Raw genomic sequence first — 21,169 nt, 5'->3', positions numbered from 1 at the left:
ATGAGTATTCAAGCACCACGGTGACAAATTAAAAATGACATCAATCATGGATTTGAGGCTTCTACTTGAATTGGACAAATACTTACTCTGTTATTTATATATGATTCCAAACTCATACATGGCATATGATGGGCATGCCATATTTTCTCACGCATTTCATTCAATGCTACCCACTGCCTTTCACGCACTTCTCATTTCTTTTGTTAGCGGTGGTTTTCAGTCACTTACATTGCATTTCTCAAGATCCAAAATAGTGAAAACAATATTATTCCTGCGGAACAAATACTTACTCTGTTCTTTATATATGATTCCAAATTCATATATGGCATATGATGGGCATGAACAAAGGATTGAGCGAACCATTTCCTTTGGAAAGTTTCCACTACCTTAATGTTTTGACGGAAATAAAAGGAAAATTTCCTGAGGTTGGAGAGAAGCAAGCGCCAGCACTAAGCACTACGCATCACGCAAAAATCACATCATACCGAAGGCAAGAAAAACAAAGAATCCAGGAAACACTTGCTTTTCATACATGCAGATGCATTGCGCTGGCCATGCCTCAATTTGAAAGCTACAATCTGCACTCTAATGCTCATTAGTTGGACCAAGCAGTCCTAATGGGATTATACGTCAATTGTTAAGAAAAGAGAAGCAAAGTGCACTATTAGTCTAAACAAATAAGATTAAACGCCTACTTTTCAAATTTCCTATTCTCTTCTTATTCATGTGTTTCAAACCTCTATTCTTGCAAAATTCTTACATTTTTCAATCATACGTTTTCCCACCTCATTCATTTCATATTACTGTGTTTTCTCTCATTTCTATCCTTCGTTTCAAATAGACCTTATTTGAGAGCTGAACAGAAGGGCGTTGAAACATGGTCGTTGACGGCTGAACATGGTCGTGCTCCTACCTCCGTGTAGTGCCATTCCATTTCTTCTTCACCTTCTCTCTTCGACCAGACCACCTCGTGCTCGTGCGGTCGTGCCCGTGGCCTCCCTCTGACCTCTGTTGATCCCTTCAACACGTCCGCTATTTTAACATTAATCAATCTAGTTAATTACACCTCTTGACTGCTTCTACTCCCGATAACAATCACGGACTCCACCGCCTGCTCCTCCTCTTCTCCAACCTCGCGATCCTGGAAAGTAGAAATCAACAAACCCCCGTTCTTGATGCCAAGGTCCTAGTTGGATCAATCGAGAGAGGAAGGGGGATCGTTCTTGGATAGGAGAAAACAATTCTAGAGAGAGAGAGAAGGCTATCCATCTTTTAAATTGGGACGACGGGGGCGAGGAGATGTCTCGGGGCGAGCTGGGGCAGAAGATCGACTACGTCTTCAAGGTGGTGCTCATCGGCGACTCCGCGGTCGGCAAGTCGCAGCTGCTCGCGCGCTTCGCCCGCAACGAGTTCAACCTCGACTCCAAGGCCACCATCGGGGTCGAGTTCCAGACGCGCACCCTCACCATCGACAAGCGCACCGTCAAGGCGCAGATCTGGGACACCGCCGGCCAGGAGAGGTTGGTAATCAAATCGATCAACCGATCCATCCATCTTTTCCTAAAACTAAAAATAGGCAAGCATAGCAGAGGAAAAAGAAAATGTCATCTTGATCCAAAGAATTGATGGTGTTGCGTTGCTGTGGGGCAAAAATATAGTACAGTATGCAATGAAAATTTTGTTATCCTGATGGTGGTGATGGACAAAGCTACGCGTAAGAAAAGGCTTCCTTTCGTATTGAAAGTAAGAGTTGGGAGACTTTCAGATGTAGGTTAACTTAAAGTCTACAAGATATTCACTTTTGGGCTCCGTCCCTATTGCTGCAGATGGGTAGGTAGTTCATAAACAGAATTGCACGGTCCTAGAGTTTGATGTGTTTGAGTCAGCTGCCGTTTTCTAGATTTCATGTTTTGATGTTGGGCCACAATCATTGGCCCCGCACTATCTCAATCAATGCCTCTGTTATGTCTGTTTCTTACATATATAACTACGTGTAAGGTGTAACAATCTTTGTTTTGTGAATTGGTCTTGGAATGGTGAGGCTGTATGTTGGAAAGGATAATACTGTTCTCTGTGTGCAATAACTGCACAATGATAAATTGGTGAAACTGCTGGAAGTTAGGTTTATCATGAATTGAATTTCTTGCTTTGCATAAAATGATTAATATTGTCTAGATGAACAGGTCACACTCTCATTGAATATAGAATTTAACGAGCAGTGGAAGCAGGCGGTAAAAAATTAAATATTTGACAGAAATAGGAGCTTGGGAGCAACTAGTATAAGAAGATGGGTAGAAAACACCGTCCTAAATGTTCACATGTGTTCTCTATACACTGTACATCTTGCGCTCATGTATTGTACATTTAGATATTAGGCTAGTGATTTGCTAGCTTGCTTAGACAGGTTAGGTGTTTGGAAAAGCCTAAAAGAGAACTTTCAACAGCACCAAATTTGTACCTGCAAGATTAGCTCTCCCTCATTTTTATGTGGAGAGTTAGGTTATTCCAAACTGTCGGACAGCAGACATTAGCTCCGCAGATTGGGGAGGTCTCCTTTGATGATTGGTGAGAAAGAGCAGTTTCAGGAGCAGGAGAACAACTACAGAAGGGTCTCAATTCTCTGATTATTCTGGGCGCATGGATCTTATGGAACCACCGAAATAGGTGTGTGTTTGATGGTGTATCTCCTAACCTAGCTAGAGCTCTAATGCTTGCTGGTGAGGAATTACATGTGTGGGGTTTGGCCAGCGCCAGAGGTATTCCCTACCTCCTCGCCCTTGGACCGGATTAGGTGCTGGAAGTGTTGGTCGCTTTTTTGTTTTACCAGGCGCGCTTTTTTCCTTTAAAACTCTGAGGGTGTGTGTGTCCTGTAAGGGCTCTTCCCCTTTTTTTTCTTAATATAATGATACGCAGCTATCCTGCGTGTTCGAGAAAAAAAAAGAGTTAGGTTATTCCTCAAATTCCAGCATGCATTGCTCCAGCAGGTAGCGCATTCCAAATGACATGCCAGTGTAGCTTGCCGTCACGGTAACTAACCAAATAATGATCCAGGGCAAATATGAACAAAACATACCTGCAGTGAGCCAGCGCTACCTGATACGCACTAGTTTTTCCAACTCGGCTATTTCTCAGCTCAGTAAGGAACTAATAGTACATGTGGTAGATATTACAAAGCAAATATCCTCTCGTAGGTAAAATTTAATAGGGAATATATAGGGAAACTAAAATGTGAACCTAATTGCATACACAGTTATGTGCCTTTAAACTTTTAAATTTTGAATAAAGACATGATCTAGCACAACTTGAGTGGTGTGGATAAGGGGTATGTGTTCACCTAGGTACACAGAGTCCATGTCCATTGGGGTATCCTCTGTTTTCAATGGAGAACTAGAAACTGAACTTTGTTCTACTTCCAGTTTTTGAATCTTGGCATGTATTAGAGTAATTTTAGCAAAAGTATGTTGGATGTACTCTCTCCATTCTATTTTATTTGGTATTATCTTTTCATACACAAATAACAAAAAAGCACATGATGGCCAAATGACCCTATTGAGTTGTGTACTTGTGTATGATGTCTTAAATTCATTTGTCCCTTGAATCTTGTGTCTTCTATGTTAACGAACGTTAAACAAAGCTATTTAATCATGTATATTATACATGCTAAATGGGCTAGGGACACTAGAAAGAGTTAGTTCAGTTCTCAAGATTATATATATTATCAAATGTAAACAAACAATCACACTTTTCACTCCTAATAAAACATGGAAGAAAAAAAAAGTGGAGGGAGTGTCTCTTGGTTCATCTACGCCATCTCTTTATGTAAGCATTCACACTATTAATGTCTAAACCTTTCTTAATGTGGTAACAGGTACCGAGCTGTAACAAGTGCCTACTACAGAGGTGCAGTTGGAGCTATGTTAGTATATGACATAACCAAGCGCCAGTCCTTTGATCATGTGGTTAGGTGGCTTGAGGAGCTACGTGGTCATGCAGATAAGAACATTGTTATCATGCTTATTGGTAACAAATCTGATCTAGGCACGCTTCGTGCCGTGCCAACGGAGGATGCTAAGGAGTTTGCTGAGCGTGAGAACCTCTTTTTCATGGAGACCTCTGCCCTTGAGGCCACCAATGTTGAGAGCGCCTTCATGACTGTCCTGACAGAGATTTACCGGATTGTCAGCAAGAAAAACCTTGTTGCCAATGAGGAGTCTGATTCCAGTGGAAGTTCGAGTCTACTGAAAGGAACCAAGATTGTTATCCCTGGTCAGGAGCCACCCCCTGCATCCAAGGCGACATGTTGTATGTCCTCCTAGGGATGATATTGTACCATGTTCTTTCTGGTAGTAGGAGTTTCTGATTACTCCTGCCATATCTGCACATTGAATGGCTGGGATTCTTGGGAGTAAAGATGAGGTCTACAGGAACAGTTAACTCATATAAATTGTAATTGTCTCGGGACTGCCCTTCTTTTTGTATCTAATATTGTGATATAGTGCAATTATTAAGAATCCTTCTTCCCTTCGGATAATATTTACAGCCTTTTCTTTTTGCTATATTGTTCTTGTGCCTGCACAAACATGGACTTCATACACTTTATTTCTGCACTGTACTCGGTCCTGTCTAAGAAAATGCTGATAGCAGAAAAATCCGGTACCAGTGTGGCTATCATATACAGAAGCAAGCCTGCTTCATGTAATACTGGCCACACCCCACTATGATTTATCATGCAGCAGAACAGAGTATGCCAAGTTGATCCAGGATGTGGTTTTGCTTATCCTTTGTTCCTTTGCGAAGTCTAAACACGACATGTCATCCTACTGTTGATACTGTAAACCCTTTTACTCCTTGGTTTCAATTCCTGTTGATTATTAATTCGGCGGGTCATTTACAAGATCTCTGTTCAACAATTCTCCTATACGTCGTGGATAATTTTGTGTGCATGAAAGCTTCCTTTGTACCATCTCCTTCCATTGAATTTTTTATACTTATCTGAAGAAAAGCCATGGTATTATTGCATCATTACTAATGTATTGTACACAACATTCAGATAAGAAGCGTCCGGTCAGAAGAATCCAAAAGCCTTTGTATCCTCAATGGCACAGTCAAGATTAACTGGACGCAATGAGTGAACAAAGAAATGTAGTGGGCCTAGCACAAAGAATAGTTTGTTCTCTCATCCAATGAGCTTCTCATGTTCATGTTCAGATCCTACCATGTCCATGCCCTTTCAATAGAACATTGGTGTTCGAGATATGGCAGAGTTTCTTTGAACAACTAGATCTTATATTATTCAAATTGACTTATTGTGGGAAATCAGGCTGATGGAGAAGGATTTTTTTTATATGAAAAATAAAAAAGTAATCTAGAACCGATATAGTCTGGGGAATTCTCCAAGAAGAGCCCCTTGTTTCTTCCCTCTTTCAAGTAAATCTTCTAGATGCACAAAATCCAAAGTTGGGGTCCCTCCAAAGTTCCATATATAAGTGGATCTTTCAAGGTAGGCTCAATTCCTCACAGAACGATGCAAGAGAATATCCTTCCCTGCTGAAAACCTGAAAAGCAATGTGTTAAAGAATAGCTAGTGTCTCTATCTCTTCTCTGACGTAAAACTAAGAATGATCATGTGTATCCGTATGATATGATGCAGATACACTTATCAAGACAAACACTGGCCATTCAATATTTCTGCGTGATTCAGCTCCGAGTAGGACACTGAGACTTGATTTTAAAAGTAAAACAATAATAATTTCTTATAATCTTCATGTGAACTTTTAATGAATATAAGAACTAAACAGTAATGGTATGTAAGTAGTAGCTCAATAGATATTTTGAAGAAGCTACTCAATTAACAGTTTATTTAATTTCTATTGCAAAATATTCGCATGTCATAGTTGAATTTTCAGAATTCACAAACCATAGCTCTCTTATTTTATTTTTATGATCATTTTATAAATATTTCTATGGAAGATCAGCTTAATGAAACACATACAATGCAATTTCTCAAAAAATTTGATACACCCCAAACGCTTGTTCTTGCTTACATGCAAAGGATATTTGTCCACCATAATAAAGTAACTTATCCAGGAGGCCTGAAATTCTCTCTTTGTCTTTAACATATTTGTGCCTGTAAGTTTCTTCTAGGTACTGAAATTGCTTCTCCTTATATTTCTTTTAAAAAACACCGAGCTATACTTCTAAATTGGAAGATTCAATTATTCCAGCATTCCACGAGGGATCTTGCATCTAGCTTCAACTCCCAAGGTGTCGGAGCCCAACCCCAAAAGTGGCAGCGGCACTGATCCGGGCTTACTGCCGATCAGGCGCGTGCCAATGGGTCTGACCGGCCGGTCAGACCGGTCAGCTTGAGTCCGAGGCAAAATCTGGAGTCCTGATCGAATTGGAGATGAATCGAGATTGCGGGAAAGGCTCCTAGCTGATCGAGGGCTATCACCCAATCGTCAAACACAATTATTTACCTTTTATCTTCAAATCCTAGCTTTTCCAACCCCTTCCTTTCCTCCTTCGTCTCGACGGTGTTTGAGGATGTTCTGAGTAGCCTGACCGATCTTAAAGTAACCCTAGGCGCGCCACCTCTGAAGGGGTCCCTCCCGAGGTGGTGTTTCTAGGTTTTCGCGGCGTCCCTGCGTTGGACCGGTCTGACCAGCCTACCTGACCGGTCTGACTGGCCAGGAACAGAGGTTCTGACGAGGTGATCAACTGGTGTACGTGCTAGCTAGCGCATTCGTGTGTTGGCTAAAAAAAGTGTCAACACATTTTGGCAACTCCGCTGGGGATAAAAGATCTGGTTTTACAATTGTTCCAGAAAACCCTAGTAAGATGGGATCCACTACGGACATAGACAAGGATAACATCATCACGGCATCCATGGAGGATCTCAGTGAGGAGGAGCAACGGAATATAGCGACGCACCAGGAATACATCAAGATGCAATATCTCATGGGCATCAAGAAAGATCGCAAGGGCAAGGTGACGAGAGTGTAGGACTTCGAGCTGCCCACAATCAAGATGAAGGATAGCATGATCGAGGAAATTCACGATGTAAGTAATCTCCCCTCCGATCAAGCCGCCGTTAATGCAGAGCTTCGTAAGAACCTTGCTGACCAAAATAGGGTTACTACTACATTAATGGCACGAATAGATCAACTTGTAGGAAGTAAATCTGTTTCATGTAATAAAAATGATTTTTCTCAAGTTGATTCGCATGGGGCTGTGCATACGAGTTCGTCGGCAAATACAGGGGCTACTCCTGAAAACCCGACGTATGGCATTCCGTTGAATTTCTACACGGGACAAATGCCACCCCGGGCCCAACTACCAAAGCTGAACACAGCTGAAGTGGTCAAATCGGTCCAGGCAGGCGGTCCGACCGGTCAGGCTTCCAGGCCGGCCAGTTAGACATTGTCCCTGAAACACCTGTGCCGCTTGCTGTTGTGCCCTACTCGGTTGCTTCTGACCATGTTGGTGAGCTTGGGATTAGCACACCCTCGATTAGCACGATAGCATATACGTCACCTCCAATCCCTAACACCACTATTGCATCTAGGGGGATTTCGAATGACGTGTTTTCTGATTTGCACCGCACTCAGAACGGTAACCCACCCCACGTGAGTAATGTGAATACATCAACCCCAGAGCAATTAGAGTTACACTCCCTTCACGAGATTAGAAGATTTAGAGAGGAGATGTTGGCTTTGATGCAAAGTAAATTCAACATAGATACTAGTAGTTTGAAATTATATCAAAATCCGTATCAAGCTGATTTTGACTATATCCCCTATCCTGTCGGTTAGTGCATGCCCGACTTTGTTAAATTTAGTGGTGAAGATAATCGAACCACATGGGAGTACATTAGTCAGTATCTGGCTCAGCTAGGCGAAGTGGGTTATTATAATGCTTTGCGAGTTCGCTTGTTTTCTTTGTCATTAACTAGAACCGTTTTCGCTTGGTACTTGTCTTTGGCTCCCGGCTCTATTGATTCGTGGGAACAATTAGACCAGAGATTTCATGATCACTTTTATACTGGGAGTTTTCAATTGAAGTTGACGGATTTGACATCGGTTAGGCAAGGCAAAGAAGAATCTATCTTTGATTATATAAGATGGTTTAAAGAAACTAAAAACGGTGCTTTAATTTGTCACTTTCTGATAGTGATCTGGCTGATCTTGCACTTAAGGGTTTGAAATCCTCCATTAGGGATTGGCTAGAAGGTTTTAAGCTTCACACTATCGCACAAGTACTTATGAAGGCTTCAACAATGGAACTTAGGATTGCTAAAGAAAAATATAACTTTAAGTCTCGTATGCATGCTATTGAATATGATTCTGATAGTTCGAACGACGATGACAATGAAGTTTATATTACTGAATTTGTGTGGACTTCTAAAGCTAAATCATCTTATTCTTGTACATCTCTTAAGCTGGCCTAAAAGAGTCGGCAAGAAGAAGTAAAATTTACTTTTGATGTTTCCAAGTGTGATCGTATTTTTGATGAATTGCTTAAAGTTGGACATCTGAAAATATCCCATACTATGCCTCCACTTGAAGAATTGAAAAGGAAAGCATATTGCAAGTTTCATAATACTTTTTCTCATGCTACTAATGATTGCAATGTGTTCCGTCGACAGGTTCAATTGGCTATAAATGAAGGCCGGTTGACATTCCATGAGATGCAAGTGGATAAGGCACCGTTCCCTGTCAACACAATGGATATCCAGCAACCCAAGGTACTGGTTTGGCCGCATCAAGCCGAAGCTACTAACGGTAAGAATGTGGTGATCGGGGAAGAGAAGCCTGATTTGAGAGGCAAAGAGTTAACAAGGGAGGTGGTGTATGAGAAGAATCCAGATGGCAGAGAGTCATTCAAAATCACTGTGAAAGCCTTTGGACACAGGGGGCAAGCATCGCCCACGACATCAGGTCAAACGCCGATCGTGTCTGCTGGTTAGACCGAACCGGTTGGATCGGTGCAGGGGACCGGTCAGATCGGTTCACCTCAAAGCCGCCCCCGAATGATAAAACCAAAGCGTCTAGAGATTGGGATCTGGAAGCTCAATATGGCAAAAGATCAGGGGAGCAGCCCTAGGGAAAGGGTCACTTTTGATATGCTTCTGGACAAGTATACTAAAGAAAAGGCCGTTACAAGGGATCAGCCGGTAAAAAAGAGAATGAGGTCACCTACTCATCAAGGGAGATAAGGTTCATCGTGGAGAGCAGTTATTAGGCAGAAAGGTGACCATGTGAAATCAAGGCAGTACCCCTCCGCATCTTGGGCTCCTCTAGCATCAAATCCTCCATGCCCAGTGTGAGATGACAATGGGGTAATGTGGGTGCCCTATCAGCCGTGTAGCGGCCGTCTTTCCATCCTGGATGGGGAGGTTCTAGAAAGTCAGCTTTGGATAGAATCTCATGCTCCGTGCAAAGCCGATGGGCACCCCGCTCATCTGGTCAGGGTCCACAGACTCGACCGATCAGACCGGCCCACCCTGACCGGTCAGACCAGTTTGTCCTGGCACCCTGGATTTCTCCTTTGAAGCAAGTGTATCAGCCTAAATAGAGGGAGGAAGAGACTCAGAAGATGGAAGTAGACTCAGAGAAAGGCCAAGGAAAAGCTATTATTCAAATTGGGTCTATGGATGTTCCGTCGAGGCTAATGCAAAAGGGCTGATTGGCACAAGCAACCCGGTCGTGACATCTATGCAGAAGGCTCCCACTGCCAATGATCATGAGGCTAGTAGTAGCGGGTCAAGCTCCAAATATCTTTTACCAAGATGGTGTCCTCCCGGGTTGACTCACACATAAAGGAGGAAGTTGCAGAGGCTGAGGCTACAAGAGAAAAGGGAACAAGAGCTAATGAAACAGAGGGATGAGGCGTTCAATAGATACAGACCCGTAGCACCTCAGAAGAAGGAGTGGAGAGCAAAGACCGACGCCCCAGCTCCACCAGTCAGACCGGTTGAGGAACCGGTCAGACCGATCGAGGCGTCTGTGCCAGTGCCCGAGCTGGTCAAACCGATCAGGGAACCGGTCAAACCGGTCGAGCTAGAGACGTCGCCCGGTTTCGCTCTTTCTACCCCTATGGTTTGCAACAATGACTTGGCATCAGTCCATGAGACAGAGGACGATGAATAACTTGTTGATTACAGAGGACCCGAGAGCATGGCCCTGGAGATAAATGTGATTCATATGTCGATGCATGGTTATGTACTCTCGGAGGAGGATTTGGCTCACCTTGACTTTGGGCCTAAGGATGATGTGTTCTAAAAGCCTAAAGCCACTGCAAATCATCTGAAAGCGCTATATATGTGAGGACATATCAGTGGGAAGCCAATTTCTCGGATGTTGGTTGATGGAAGGGCAATTGTCAACTTAATATCCTATTCTTTGTTCAAGGAATTAGGTGGTTCAAATGAGGAGCTAATCAAGACCAACATGACTGTCAGTGGTGTGGGAGGAGGCGAGCTTATGGGAGCTAAATGCATTGTCTCTATGGAACTTACCATTGGGAGCAAGACGTTGGCCACCGCGTTCTTCGTCGTCGAGACCCAAGGTAACTTTAGTTTGATTTTGGGTCATGATTGGATTCATGCAAATCAATGTGTTCCTTCAACGCTACATCAATGCTTGATCCAATGGGTTGGGGACGATGTGGAGGTTGTGCATGGTGATACGTCGGCTTGTGTTGCTGTAGCCTATAGTTCCACCGTGAATGTTCATGATAATGTTACGTGCTTATCTAGTGTAGATCTTTCCGATTGTGAGTATATTAGCTGCACCAAGGATGGTTTTGTTGCTGCTGTATTAAAGCAGGTTAATGATCGGCAGGCTTACCGCATATGATGTAATGGATGTAAATTTACAATGGTTGCAGCAGAGGCTAGAACACTATCAAGCACAGAAGAATGATATGTGTGAGGCCATTGAGGATCTTGATGACATGAGTAAATTAGGATAAGGGTTTACATCGGCTGATCATTTAGAGGAGGTGGATATTGATGATGGTATTGTACCAAGACCAATGTTTGTAAACAAAAATCTTGAGCCTGTTTTCAAGGCCGTTTTAATAAAGTTATTAAAAGAGTATGTCGACTGTTTTGCATGGAATTATACTGAAATGCCTGGTTTAAGCCGCGAGCTAGTTGAGCATGGGCTACCTATCAAACCTGGTTTTCGGCCTCATAAACAACCTGCTAGGCATTTTAATCCTATTATTTATGATCGAGTGAAAGAGGAAATCAATCGGTTTCTTAATGCTAAGTTTATTAGGCCTTGTCAATATGCTGATTGGGTTTCTAATATTATGCCTGTTGAGAAGAAGGGCATAGGTAAGCTCAGATTGTGCATTGATTTCAGAGATCTTAATAGAGCTTCACCAAAAGATGAATATACTATGCCTATAGCCGATGTACTTATTAATGTTGCATCTGGACATAAAATGATTAGCTTTCTTGATGGCAATGCTGGATACAATCAAATCTTTATGGACGAAGAGGATGTGTCCAAAACGGCCTTTGTGTGTCTAGGATTTGTTGGTTTGTTTGAGTGGATTGTCATGACTTTTGGTTTGAAGAATGCTGGTGCTACTTATCAAAGGGCTATGAATTTGATTTTTCATGATTTGCTTGGAATAGTGCTGGAAGTATATATCGACAAAATTGTTGTGAAATCGGCCGAGCTAGGATTCCATTTGGCTGATTGGAGGCTTGCATTTGAGAAAATGCGTCGGTATGGTTTGAAGATGAATCTACTCAAATGTGCTTTTGGTGTATCGGCTAGGAAATTCTTGGGCTTTGTAGTGCATGAGAAAGGTGTTGAGATCGATCCTAACAAGATTGAATCTATCAGAAAAACTATAAGCTCCTATTGTAAAAGAGAGTTGCAGAAGTTTCTGGGCAAGGTGAATTACTTGAGAAGATTTATATGCAACTTGTCCGGGAAGGTGAATGCGTTTACTCCTTTACTTGGGGCTAAAACAGTAAGAAGCATTTGAACAAATCAAGAATTATTTATCTTCACTGCCCATTCTTCAGGCTCCAAAACATGGTATTCCTTTTAAATTATATCTGGCAGCCGAAAAGGGTGTTTCTGGGGTAGTTTTAACTCAAGAGACTGAAGGGAAGGAGCACATTGTTACCTATGTGAGTAGAAGGCTATTGGATGCTGAGACGAGGTACACTTTTATTGAAAAGTTTTGCTTATCATTATATCATGCTTGTACCAAGTTAAGGCATTATTTATTATCAAATACTTGCATAGTGGTTTGTCAAACCGATTAAATATGATCTGGTTTGTGAACCGTTGAAATCAATGAAGGGTCAAGTCCTAGACGATTTTATCGTTGAGCATAGAATTGATGAACAACTTGATTTAAATGTCGGTTATACCACTATTACCCCTTGGAAGTTGTACTTTGATGGATCGGTTTGCAAAAGTGGCTGCGGTGTTGGTGTGGTGCTTATTTCACCCAACGGGGCTATTTTTGAGTTTCTTAGCCAGTTGGATCACAGGTGTACCAATAATCAAACTGAATATGAGGCTTCGCTATTCGGTTTGGAAATTTTACAAGAGATGGGGGTAAAACATGTTGAAGCTTATGGAGATTCTCTGTTGGTGGTACAGCAAGTGTCTAAGGTTTTCCAATGTTTAGACGGGTTTTTAAATGCCTATCTTGATAAGTGCTTAGACAACGTAACTTGCATGGATCAATTTACTATTTATCATGTACCAAGGGAAGAGAATCTGAGGGCTAATGCTCTGGCATAACAAGTGTCTAGCTATAACATCCAGAAACGAAACTTTCACGAAAGAAAGCCAACACTTTGTGAGGCCAAGTGTTACGTCCTCGAGGGACCGGTCCAACCGGCCTCCGAAACCGGTTTGATCGGTCCAACCGGTTTGACCGCCCAGCCGGCCGGTCTGACCGGTGAAGTTTCCACTTTGGCCATGGATCATTCCAAATTTGCTAAGGACGAAGCGAATGACTGGAGAACGCCTCTGATTAATTATTTGCGAGATCGTGCATGAAGGAGTTTGTGGTACGCATCAATCAGCTCGTGTGATGAATGGCTTCTCAAGCGGGCTTGCTTTTATTGGCCTAATATGATAGCTGATTGTTTTTGTTACTACAAAGGTTGTGAAGAGTGTCAGAAGTTTGGGGATGTTCAGTTGGTTCCTGCTTCATCGATGCATTCAATTATAAAACCGTGGCTGTTTAGAGGACGGGGATTGGATTTCGTTGGTAAGATTCATCCTTCTTCGTCGAAAGGACATTGTTTTGTGATTGTGGCTACTGATTACTTTACCAAGTGGACTGAAGCAATTCCCCTCAAGAATATAACACATCGAGAGGTGATTGAGTTTATTAAGGAGCATATTATACACAAATTTGGTATTCTACAAACATTGGCTATGGATCAGGGGACTTCATTTATATCTAAAGAAGTGCAGGAGTTTGTGGAATCTTATGGAATTGAATTATTCAATTCATCTCCTTATTATGCTCAAGCTAATGGTCAAGCCGAGTCTAGCAACAAGATTCTAATTAAGCTCATCAAGAAGAAGAAGATAGAGGATAATCCTAAAAGATAGCATGAAGTTTTATCTGAAGCTTTATGGGCTCATAGTATTTCTAGACATGGCGCCACCAAAGTTACTCCTTTTGAGCTTGTCTATGGTCAAGAAGCCGTTTTACTCGTTGAGGTGAATCTGGGTGCATATAGGGTGGCTAAGCAGAATGATCTTGATTTTGACACCTACTATGTCTTAATGATGGATAATATTGACGAGGTCACCGACAAGCGGATGGAGGCTTTGATGGAAATTGAAAAGGATAAAATTCAGGTAGCAAGAGCATACAATAAACAAGTCAAGACCAAAACATTTCAGGTAGGAGATCTGGTTTAGAAGACAATTCTACCTATAGGAACTAACAGCAATAAATTTGGAAAATGGTCTCCAAGTTGGGAAGGGCCATATAGAATTACAAGTGTGCTCCGTGAAAATTCTTATATGGTGGAGACTTTACGTGGATTTCAACTATGTAGAGCTCTGAATAGGATGTACTTGAAAATGTACCATCCAAGTGTTTGGCAAGATGTTTAAAAGCAATATGGCCGATACTTTGAAATATCGCCTTAGAACAAAATGGCTGGTGGGATCCATCACCCTTAGGTTTATTTTTTGGTACGCAAGCTTTACCAAGAAATAGGGGGGCATGTGTTGGAGCCCAAAAGTGGCAGCGGCGCTGATCTAGGCTTACTGCCGATCAGGCGCGTGCGAACGGGTCTGACCGGTTGCCCCGATCGGTCAGCCGGTCAGCCCGAGTCCGAGGCAAAATCTGGAGTCCTGGTCGAATTGGAGATGAATCGGGATTGTGGGAAAAGGCCTCCCACCCTATAAATATAAAGGGTCCTGGCCGATTGAGGGCTATCAGCCAATCGTCAAACACAATTATTTACTTTTTATCTTCAAACCCTAGCTTTTCCAACCCCTACTTTCCTCCTTCGTCTCGACAGCATTTGAGGATATTCTGAGTGGTCTGACCGATCTCCGAGCAACCCTAGGCGCGCCACCTCTAACAGGATCCCTCCCGAGGTGGTGTTTCTAGGTTTTCGCGACGTCCCTACGTTGAACCGGTCTGACCGGCCTGCCTGACCAGTCTGACCGGCTAGGAGCAAAGGTTCCGACAAGGTGATCAACTGGTGCATGTAGCTCGCGCATTCGTGTGTTGGCAAAAAAAAAAAAAGCGTCACAAGCCAAATCCAAGTGAAAGTTGGGTCGTTCCGTTCGAGGGAATTGGGTAGCTCCATTGTTCATGTCAGTTGACTTTGCATTCTATACCAGTATTGGTTACTGGTCTCTCAATTTTATATTGTTGTTGCTCCCCCCCCCCCCCCCCCCTCGAAGAATCAAGAAACTCTCAGCACCTGCCTGATACAGTGTACTACTACCACAGTGTGAAGCTGCTACACAATCTGAAACAATTGAACTAGTATATTGAACAACTTCAGCAGCTGGCCTAATTGTAAACTCCTTCCACTTGCAGAAGGTGCACCAAACCAAGGCCACTTTGAGATATGTTGCCTGCATGTTAAGGATGTAGCACTGGTTGGTCCTGAAAAGATAATTATCCATCATTTTTTTTAAAAGAATAATTATCCATCATTGGAGACCGCAGTTTTCGACATCAGAAAAGAAATGCAATTTGTTTAGCTGCATCTCTTCCTTAGAACCATACTATTTCCATCCTAGTAGCTGTGGTTTTTTATGATTGATCCTGATGTTCAAAAGATGATGTTGATAATGATAAGTGTTAACTGTCCTTGAAGACTGAATCTTGGTGCCATGGATCCTGCCAATAAAGTGGACTTTTAAAGTTCCAGAAGTTGAGTTCTACACTACCCAACACATTTACCAGGGTTACACTTGTATCATAACCGCATCTTTTTCAAGAACATGTCACTGGTAAGGCTAGAATTTGAAATAGCCTAGTATATTCATTCTAATTGTTGGACAATAAGACTGAAAGTTTCAATTATCGAAAAATTAGACATGCAGTTGGCCTAAAAATATGTGATCTGTTTGGTTCCGCAAAGATGTTTTTAGTTGAATATATGATTGGATTTGAGAATAACTTGCGTTTCCTTTGTACAATTACTTGATAATACTACTTTCTAATTTGACTCTGGAAAAGACATTGATCACAAAGCAGATTTGGAAGCTTCAAAAGCTCTCTTTGTAAGCCCCGCTCGTGTCTCCATCAGCCTTGTGATAAGGTACTGGTTTGCAGTCAACTCTGGCTGTGAAGGAAAACAAATAAATAGTTTTGGTTTATCTTATCAGCTGGATAACTGTCATACCAGTACGTTTCTGTCCGAAGCTGGAACAATGTAGAAAAAAGCTCTCATCTTCAGACTTTGAACTCAGACAAACCAGTTGCATTGGAAGTAATGGCATTTGCTCTTGGAAACTTCTTGGTTCATATACTTCTCAAAGGTCTGAGAAAATATGCACTACATGACCCCCGTAGTTCTTTGTAAAACCAGCTGTATCCAAGCTAGGAATAGCAAATCGGCGTTCTAAGGTATAGGAGCGTAAGAAAAACCAGGGATTAGGTTCTACTCCAAGAGGCTGAATTCACCGGCATGGATTGGAAGATGAAGCGATCCAAGAGCGTTCCTAAGCTGAAGAACTCGTCGCCTACAAGTCCGACAAAAGGTAACTAATATTTTCCCAGCCGAAGTTAGGATGGATGTAATAATCTTTAAGGGAAAGTGCAATTGCTTTTTATTTAGATAGGAGGTTTTTCTTTTCCCCTTTGGTTCATTGCAAATGAAATATTTGTGATGAAAATTCCATTCGATGCAGCAGCAAATAGGTGACAGATGATCTTGCATGCCATAAAATGGTTTATACTGATTTCTGGGAAAAATAATGGTGTATTAAGTCACGCTAGATGCGTTGATCGGTCGGTTGACCCTAGTAATTTGGTAGTATACTTTGAGATTCCAAGGTTGGGGGCATGCAATTTCGTCGCAACGGAGGAATTTAGAATTCTTGGGAATGTCAAAGTTTGACAGTCTTTGCTGGTTCTTACAAGAGCATGCGTGCTGAGCTTTTCTGAAACTTGATGTCGATCGCTTTCTCCGAGAATTTCAGCTAGACCAACGTGTCCTGACAGTCTCTGATAGCTTGGTTTGTGGGTAATTTTATTTTTTTATCCATTGGAGAAAACGTATTCATCACTGGCAGGGTAATTTTCAAGAACTACTAGAGGCAGTGCACTGTTGACTTGCACGCGCCGGAGGGCCCAACCACCAGGTCTTGCAGCTGTGACTCCGGCGTTAGATATATATATGCAGACAAAATAGTTCGTCGCGACGCGCAAAGGTCAAGAACCTACAAGGAGAGATGCGCATGCACAAACCAGTTAGAAGTGATCAGATATTCCATGAGAGCTGACAGCACTTCTATTTTGTTGAGGAAAAAAAGTTCATGGAAAAGAACACTGAACCCAGGGAAAAAACACTGGTCCTTAATCATGCCTTTTGTTGAAACCTCAGTCCAGGTCAATTGCTCTCCGCGGTTGAATGCATATCTAAGAGCCACCCAAACTTCTCCAGACGAGGTATCATCCACCCGCAATACACGAGCAGTTGCTTTGCACTTCCGGCCATGGCTCCGGAGTCCAGAAACCAAGTCCCAGCTGCTCTGGGCGTGTGCGCGGGAGAGGGATACGGCGTTCACGCCATTCAAGACATGCTCGCCTGGTTATTCGACGTTCGAGAATGGTAGGGGAATGTACATGCGCCTCAGGTATATTTTACTCGTGGGTAAGCGGGTATGGGTACCGCTGGGTAGAGGTTTTTGCCCATTCCATGTACCATTGCCATCTCTAAATGGAGCAGCTTCGTCCTGCTCCATCTCATCCCACCAACCAAATTGCATCCATGAGATTTTCTTTCTCTTTGCATAGATTGTGAACAATTCCTTGTGTTGGATGCCGCTGATGTCTGATAGAATTGGTTTGTAAAAATCCATATTAATAGCCGTTCTAATTAGGCAAGAAGCATCTTGTATACAATAATATATGGTAAATAAAATATATAATCATGGTAGTAAAACAAAAAAAACATACGGGTTGACAAAATCTTGTTTCCTAGTAGTGAAGTGAAATCTTGTACATCACAAAATACATGATAATTTTAGGCCGTGTCAACGGCATGATAGGCATATATTTAAAAGCAGAGGTGTAGTTATTAAATTGTTAAAAAGACGATGCCAAACTTTCCACAGTCAGGGTCATTCTAGCACAATTAGATTCCAAATACTGGCGCATCTCACATCCCAAGGACCTTTTATTCCCTTCCATTTTGTATATATATATATATAAACCAGTGCATCTCCTCTCTGCTCCTCTGACCTCCATTTCCCACGCACCACCACCATAGTCCAAAACCAAGAAACCACCAAGAACACCTCATCCAGCTCTGCTCATGCCGAGCGACCAACCGGAGCCGCTGGCGCTGGCGCCGTTCGAGCTCCAAGCCGGCCCGGCGATGCCGCCGGCCAGGAGCGGCGGCGGCAAGATGCACCGGCTGCTCCGGTCGGCCTTCAAGCGCGGGGACTCGGCCTCGCCAGGCAGCGGGGAGGAGGCGGACCAGCTGAGCCGATCAGCGTCCGGGTCGTCTTCCTCGGCAGCGAGCAGCGGCCGCCCGCCGTCCGGGAGGCGGGTCGGGCGGCGCGGCGGCGGCGGCGACGGCTCCGTCGACGGCGACCGGTCCAGCCGCGAGAGCTTCGAGCTCGACGGTGAGACGGGCTTCCTTCCTTTGCCTTGCCTTGCTCAGTTCATCTCTTCTGGAATATTTTTTAACTGAATTGAGCAAGTTTTTTTTAGGTTTATGAGCTAAATAAATTACACTAGGGTTATATGTTCTGTTAATTTCTGTACTTTTTTATGCGAAATTGAGCGAATTTAAGTTATGCGACAACCTTTGTTTTTTTAAACGTATGCAACAACTTTTAGCTTGCCATTGTTGTCGTGGCCTTGTTGGATGATGGTACCTCCAAGGCTCTTAAACTTATTGCCTTTGTTTAATCCTAAATTGGTCATGTACTCATGACAAGGACGCTAGGATTATATTTTGTATTATCGTAATTTCCGACGATTCAATTGCGTAACCAGCAAGATTGAGCATCAAGTCTTCTTAGGTTTCTGTAATTCTATAGTTCATATATCAAAGAAAGGGTCACCTTCTTGGAAGTTACATGACCTTGTCAATCTGTCCCGGGACATTATATTATCTTGTTTTGCTTCTCTTTGTTGCTAGAAGCAGTTTATATCTTCCATGAAACAAAGGAGAAGATAGAAACAAATTGTCACTCTGACACTGTCCCCTTTGAAACTAGTTGGACAAGAGGAAGTCTCTTTCTCTCATGTTGCTTTCTCAACTCAGAAAGTCTAACAACGCAAGCAGGTAGGGGCCTTTTCTGCCAGCCCTTTTAAGGTTCCAGAGCATGATAACAATACCTTGGCCCTTGGGCCCCATGATATTGAATTGGCAACTTATGTTGCTTTGGCAGCAGTTCACATTCATTAGTAAGTCCCTTTCATGCAGTGGAAAAAATGTCCAGCATATCCAATGACAGAACAATGTTTTTGTTTTCGTGCTCCCACACTTGGTAGTGCAGGTAACAGTGTTGAAGGTGTCTAAAAATTAAGATCATTATTACAAACACATTGCCTTATATACTGGTTATGTGGCGAAATCTCGCTCTCTAAACTTCAGCGTGGTGATAGAGGCTCTACCCCGTCCACAGGTTATTGCCTCTTCGGAAAGCCTTTTTTTATCTTTGAACTGGGAGTGCTAGCAACAATAACATGACTTGCAAATTGCAAGCATGTCTTGAGCTTGGTGACCTTCTGAAGGTCAAAGCACCAAATACCAAGATCACATCTCTTCTGCTAGATTACTTGTGGTCAGCTTGTGAGTATTTTAGTAATTGCTTATCCTAGATCCAATGCTTGTTCCATGATTGCATTCTTTTATGTTGATTCTCTGCGCAATTTACTGTCTTTATATGCATAAACTAGGTTGCAAATTGACTAGTAAAATGTTGTCAAGTTGCTGGTTGGTCATGAGCTCAAACAATTGCCATATGCATTGTGTTCTGAGTGGAATCTCTTCTGCTGAACTGCATGCGCTCAGATTGAAATTGTTTGCTGACATGGATATTCGACCCCTGCATGAATTAAAGGTTCCAAGAACGGCAAGTTGCTGTCGGCGCTGCGCGACGCCAAGATCGGCCATGCTTACGAGCCGTTCCAGTGGGAGAAGAAGATGAGGGAGCTCCTCCCGGTGCCGGCGGCGAGCTGCTTCCTGTCCCTGCTTCTTCTGCCCAAGGCGACGGACGGGTCCAACACCCGGTACAACTCCCTGGACGACACCCTGGCGCGCGCGGACGCGTGGCTCCGGTCGTCGCAGGCCTCCGGCGTGCCCGTCGTGTTCATGAGCGTGCAGACGGAGGCGCTGCTGACCAAGATCTCCGGCGAGACGGCGCTGTCTACGGTGAACACGGGCTCGCTGTCGGACCTCGCCGGGATGGCGAGCGCCAGCCTGTACGGGTTCGAGGACTACCACGGCGTGGACATCGGCGTGGTCCGCGCCGTGCGGCTGTGGTACGCGGCGGTGGCGGGGGAGGCAGCGCTGGAGCTCCGGCTGCGCCCCGGCGACACGCGTCTGGGATTCGCCATCAGCCGCACGGAGGAAGGGTTCATCTACGTGTCGTCGGTGGCGGAGGAAGGGACGCCGGGGGTGGCGTCGGCGCGATCGGGGCTCCTGGAGCTCCACCGGGCGGCGCGCGCGGCGTCGAGGCTGCTGGTGGTGTCCCGCGTCGGCGGCGAGAAGGTGCTGCCGTGGATGGCGTCGGCGTCCGGGGACGTCAAGTGCTTCGACACCGTGTCGCTGAGCCAGAAGCTGTCGCTGCACCGCCACGCGCTCCGCCCCATCACGCTGCACTTCCTCATGTGGGACCACGACCTCGCCGCGGCGCTGCCCCGGGGGGACGACGCCGACGTCGAGAAGCCGCCACCGGTGCTCCTGCTGCCGTCGCCACTCGCCGTGGCGGAGACGACGGAGGCCGACGAGATCGACGGCGACGGGCCGGGGCTCGCCGGCAAGGACTCCAGGGACTCGTCGTTCAGGTTCCAGAACATCGGCCTCCCCGATAGCTGGTTGTGACTTCATCACGTCTGAAGTAGTAGTAATATGCTGCACTACATGTTTCTTTTTTCTTTCTTTTTTTTTAAAAAGAGAACTGTTGATTATGTATGCTTGATAGGAGTAACCAAGTGACGAGCATCATGTCTACCTCAAAGGTTCAATTCGAAATCTAATTTGAATAGAAAGCGTGTGGTGCGCTATAGTACCTAGTACCTACATAGAACAACGGTTAACATGATTTGAACATTTTCGGCTGAAATTAACCGTATCATACACCATCATCACCATCCACTAACAGAAACAGTGGTTTTCTTTCCCGTAGTCACCTGTATAAACCTATGCAAGACATTGTCCATCGACAGGCATGCCCATACCACTGAAAGACATTCAAGACGCCAAACATAGGGCTCCATCCGCTGCTTAGCATCG

The 21,169-nt window shown here is 43.8% G+C and overlaps 2 protein-coding genes across 2 annotated transcripts; both read left to right on the top strand.

The window, feature by feature from the left end:
• The first annotated feature begins 907 nt into the window (after positions 1-907).
• On the top strand, positions 908-4,559 carry LOC101772490 (ras-related protein RGP1). Its single transcript, XM_004956408.3, has 2 exons — positions 908-1,520; positions 3,869-4,559. The coding sequence occupies exons 1-2, from the start codon at positions 1,300-1,302 to the stop codon at positions 4,314-4,316; spliced, it is 669 nt and encodes a 222-aa protein (XP_004956465.1). The 5' UTR covers positions 908-1,299; the 3' UTR covers positions 4,317-4,559.
• A 13,318-nt stretch (positions 4,560-17,877) lies between these two features.
• Positions 17,878-20,901, top strand: LOC101772893. The gene is made up of 2 exons (XM_004956409.2): positions 17,878-18,326; positions 19,776-20,901. The coding sequence occupies exons 1-2, from the start codon at positions 18,014-18,016 to the stop codon at positions 20,756-20,758; spliced, it is 1,296 nt and encodes a 431-aa protein (XP_004956466.1). The 5' UTR covers positions 17,878-18,013; the 3' UTR covers positions 20,759-20,901.
• The last annotated feature ends 268 nt before the right edge of the window (positions 20,902-21,169 follow it).

The sequence above is a fragment of the Setaria italica genome, chromosome II (genome assembly GCF_000263155.2).
Source record: "Setaria italica strain Yugu1 chromosome II, Setaria_italica_v2.0, whole genome shotgun sequence".
Lineage (NCBI taxonomy): Eukaryota > Viridiplantae > Streptophyta > Magnoliopsida > Poales > Poaceae > Setaria > Setaria italica.
This window is presented reverse-complemented; position numbering and strand designations above follow the sequence as displayed.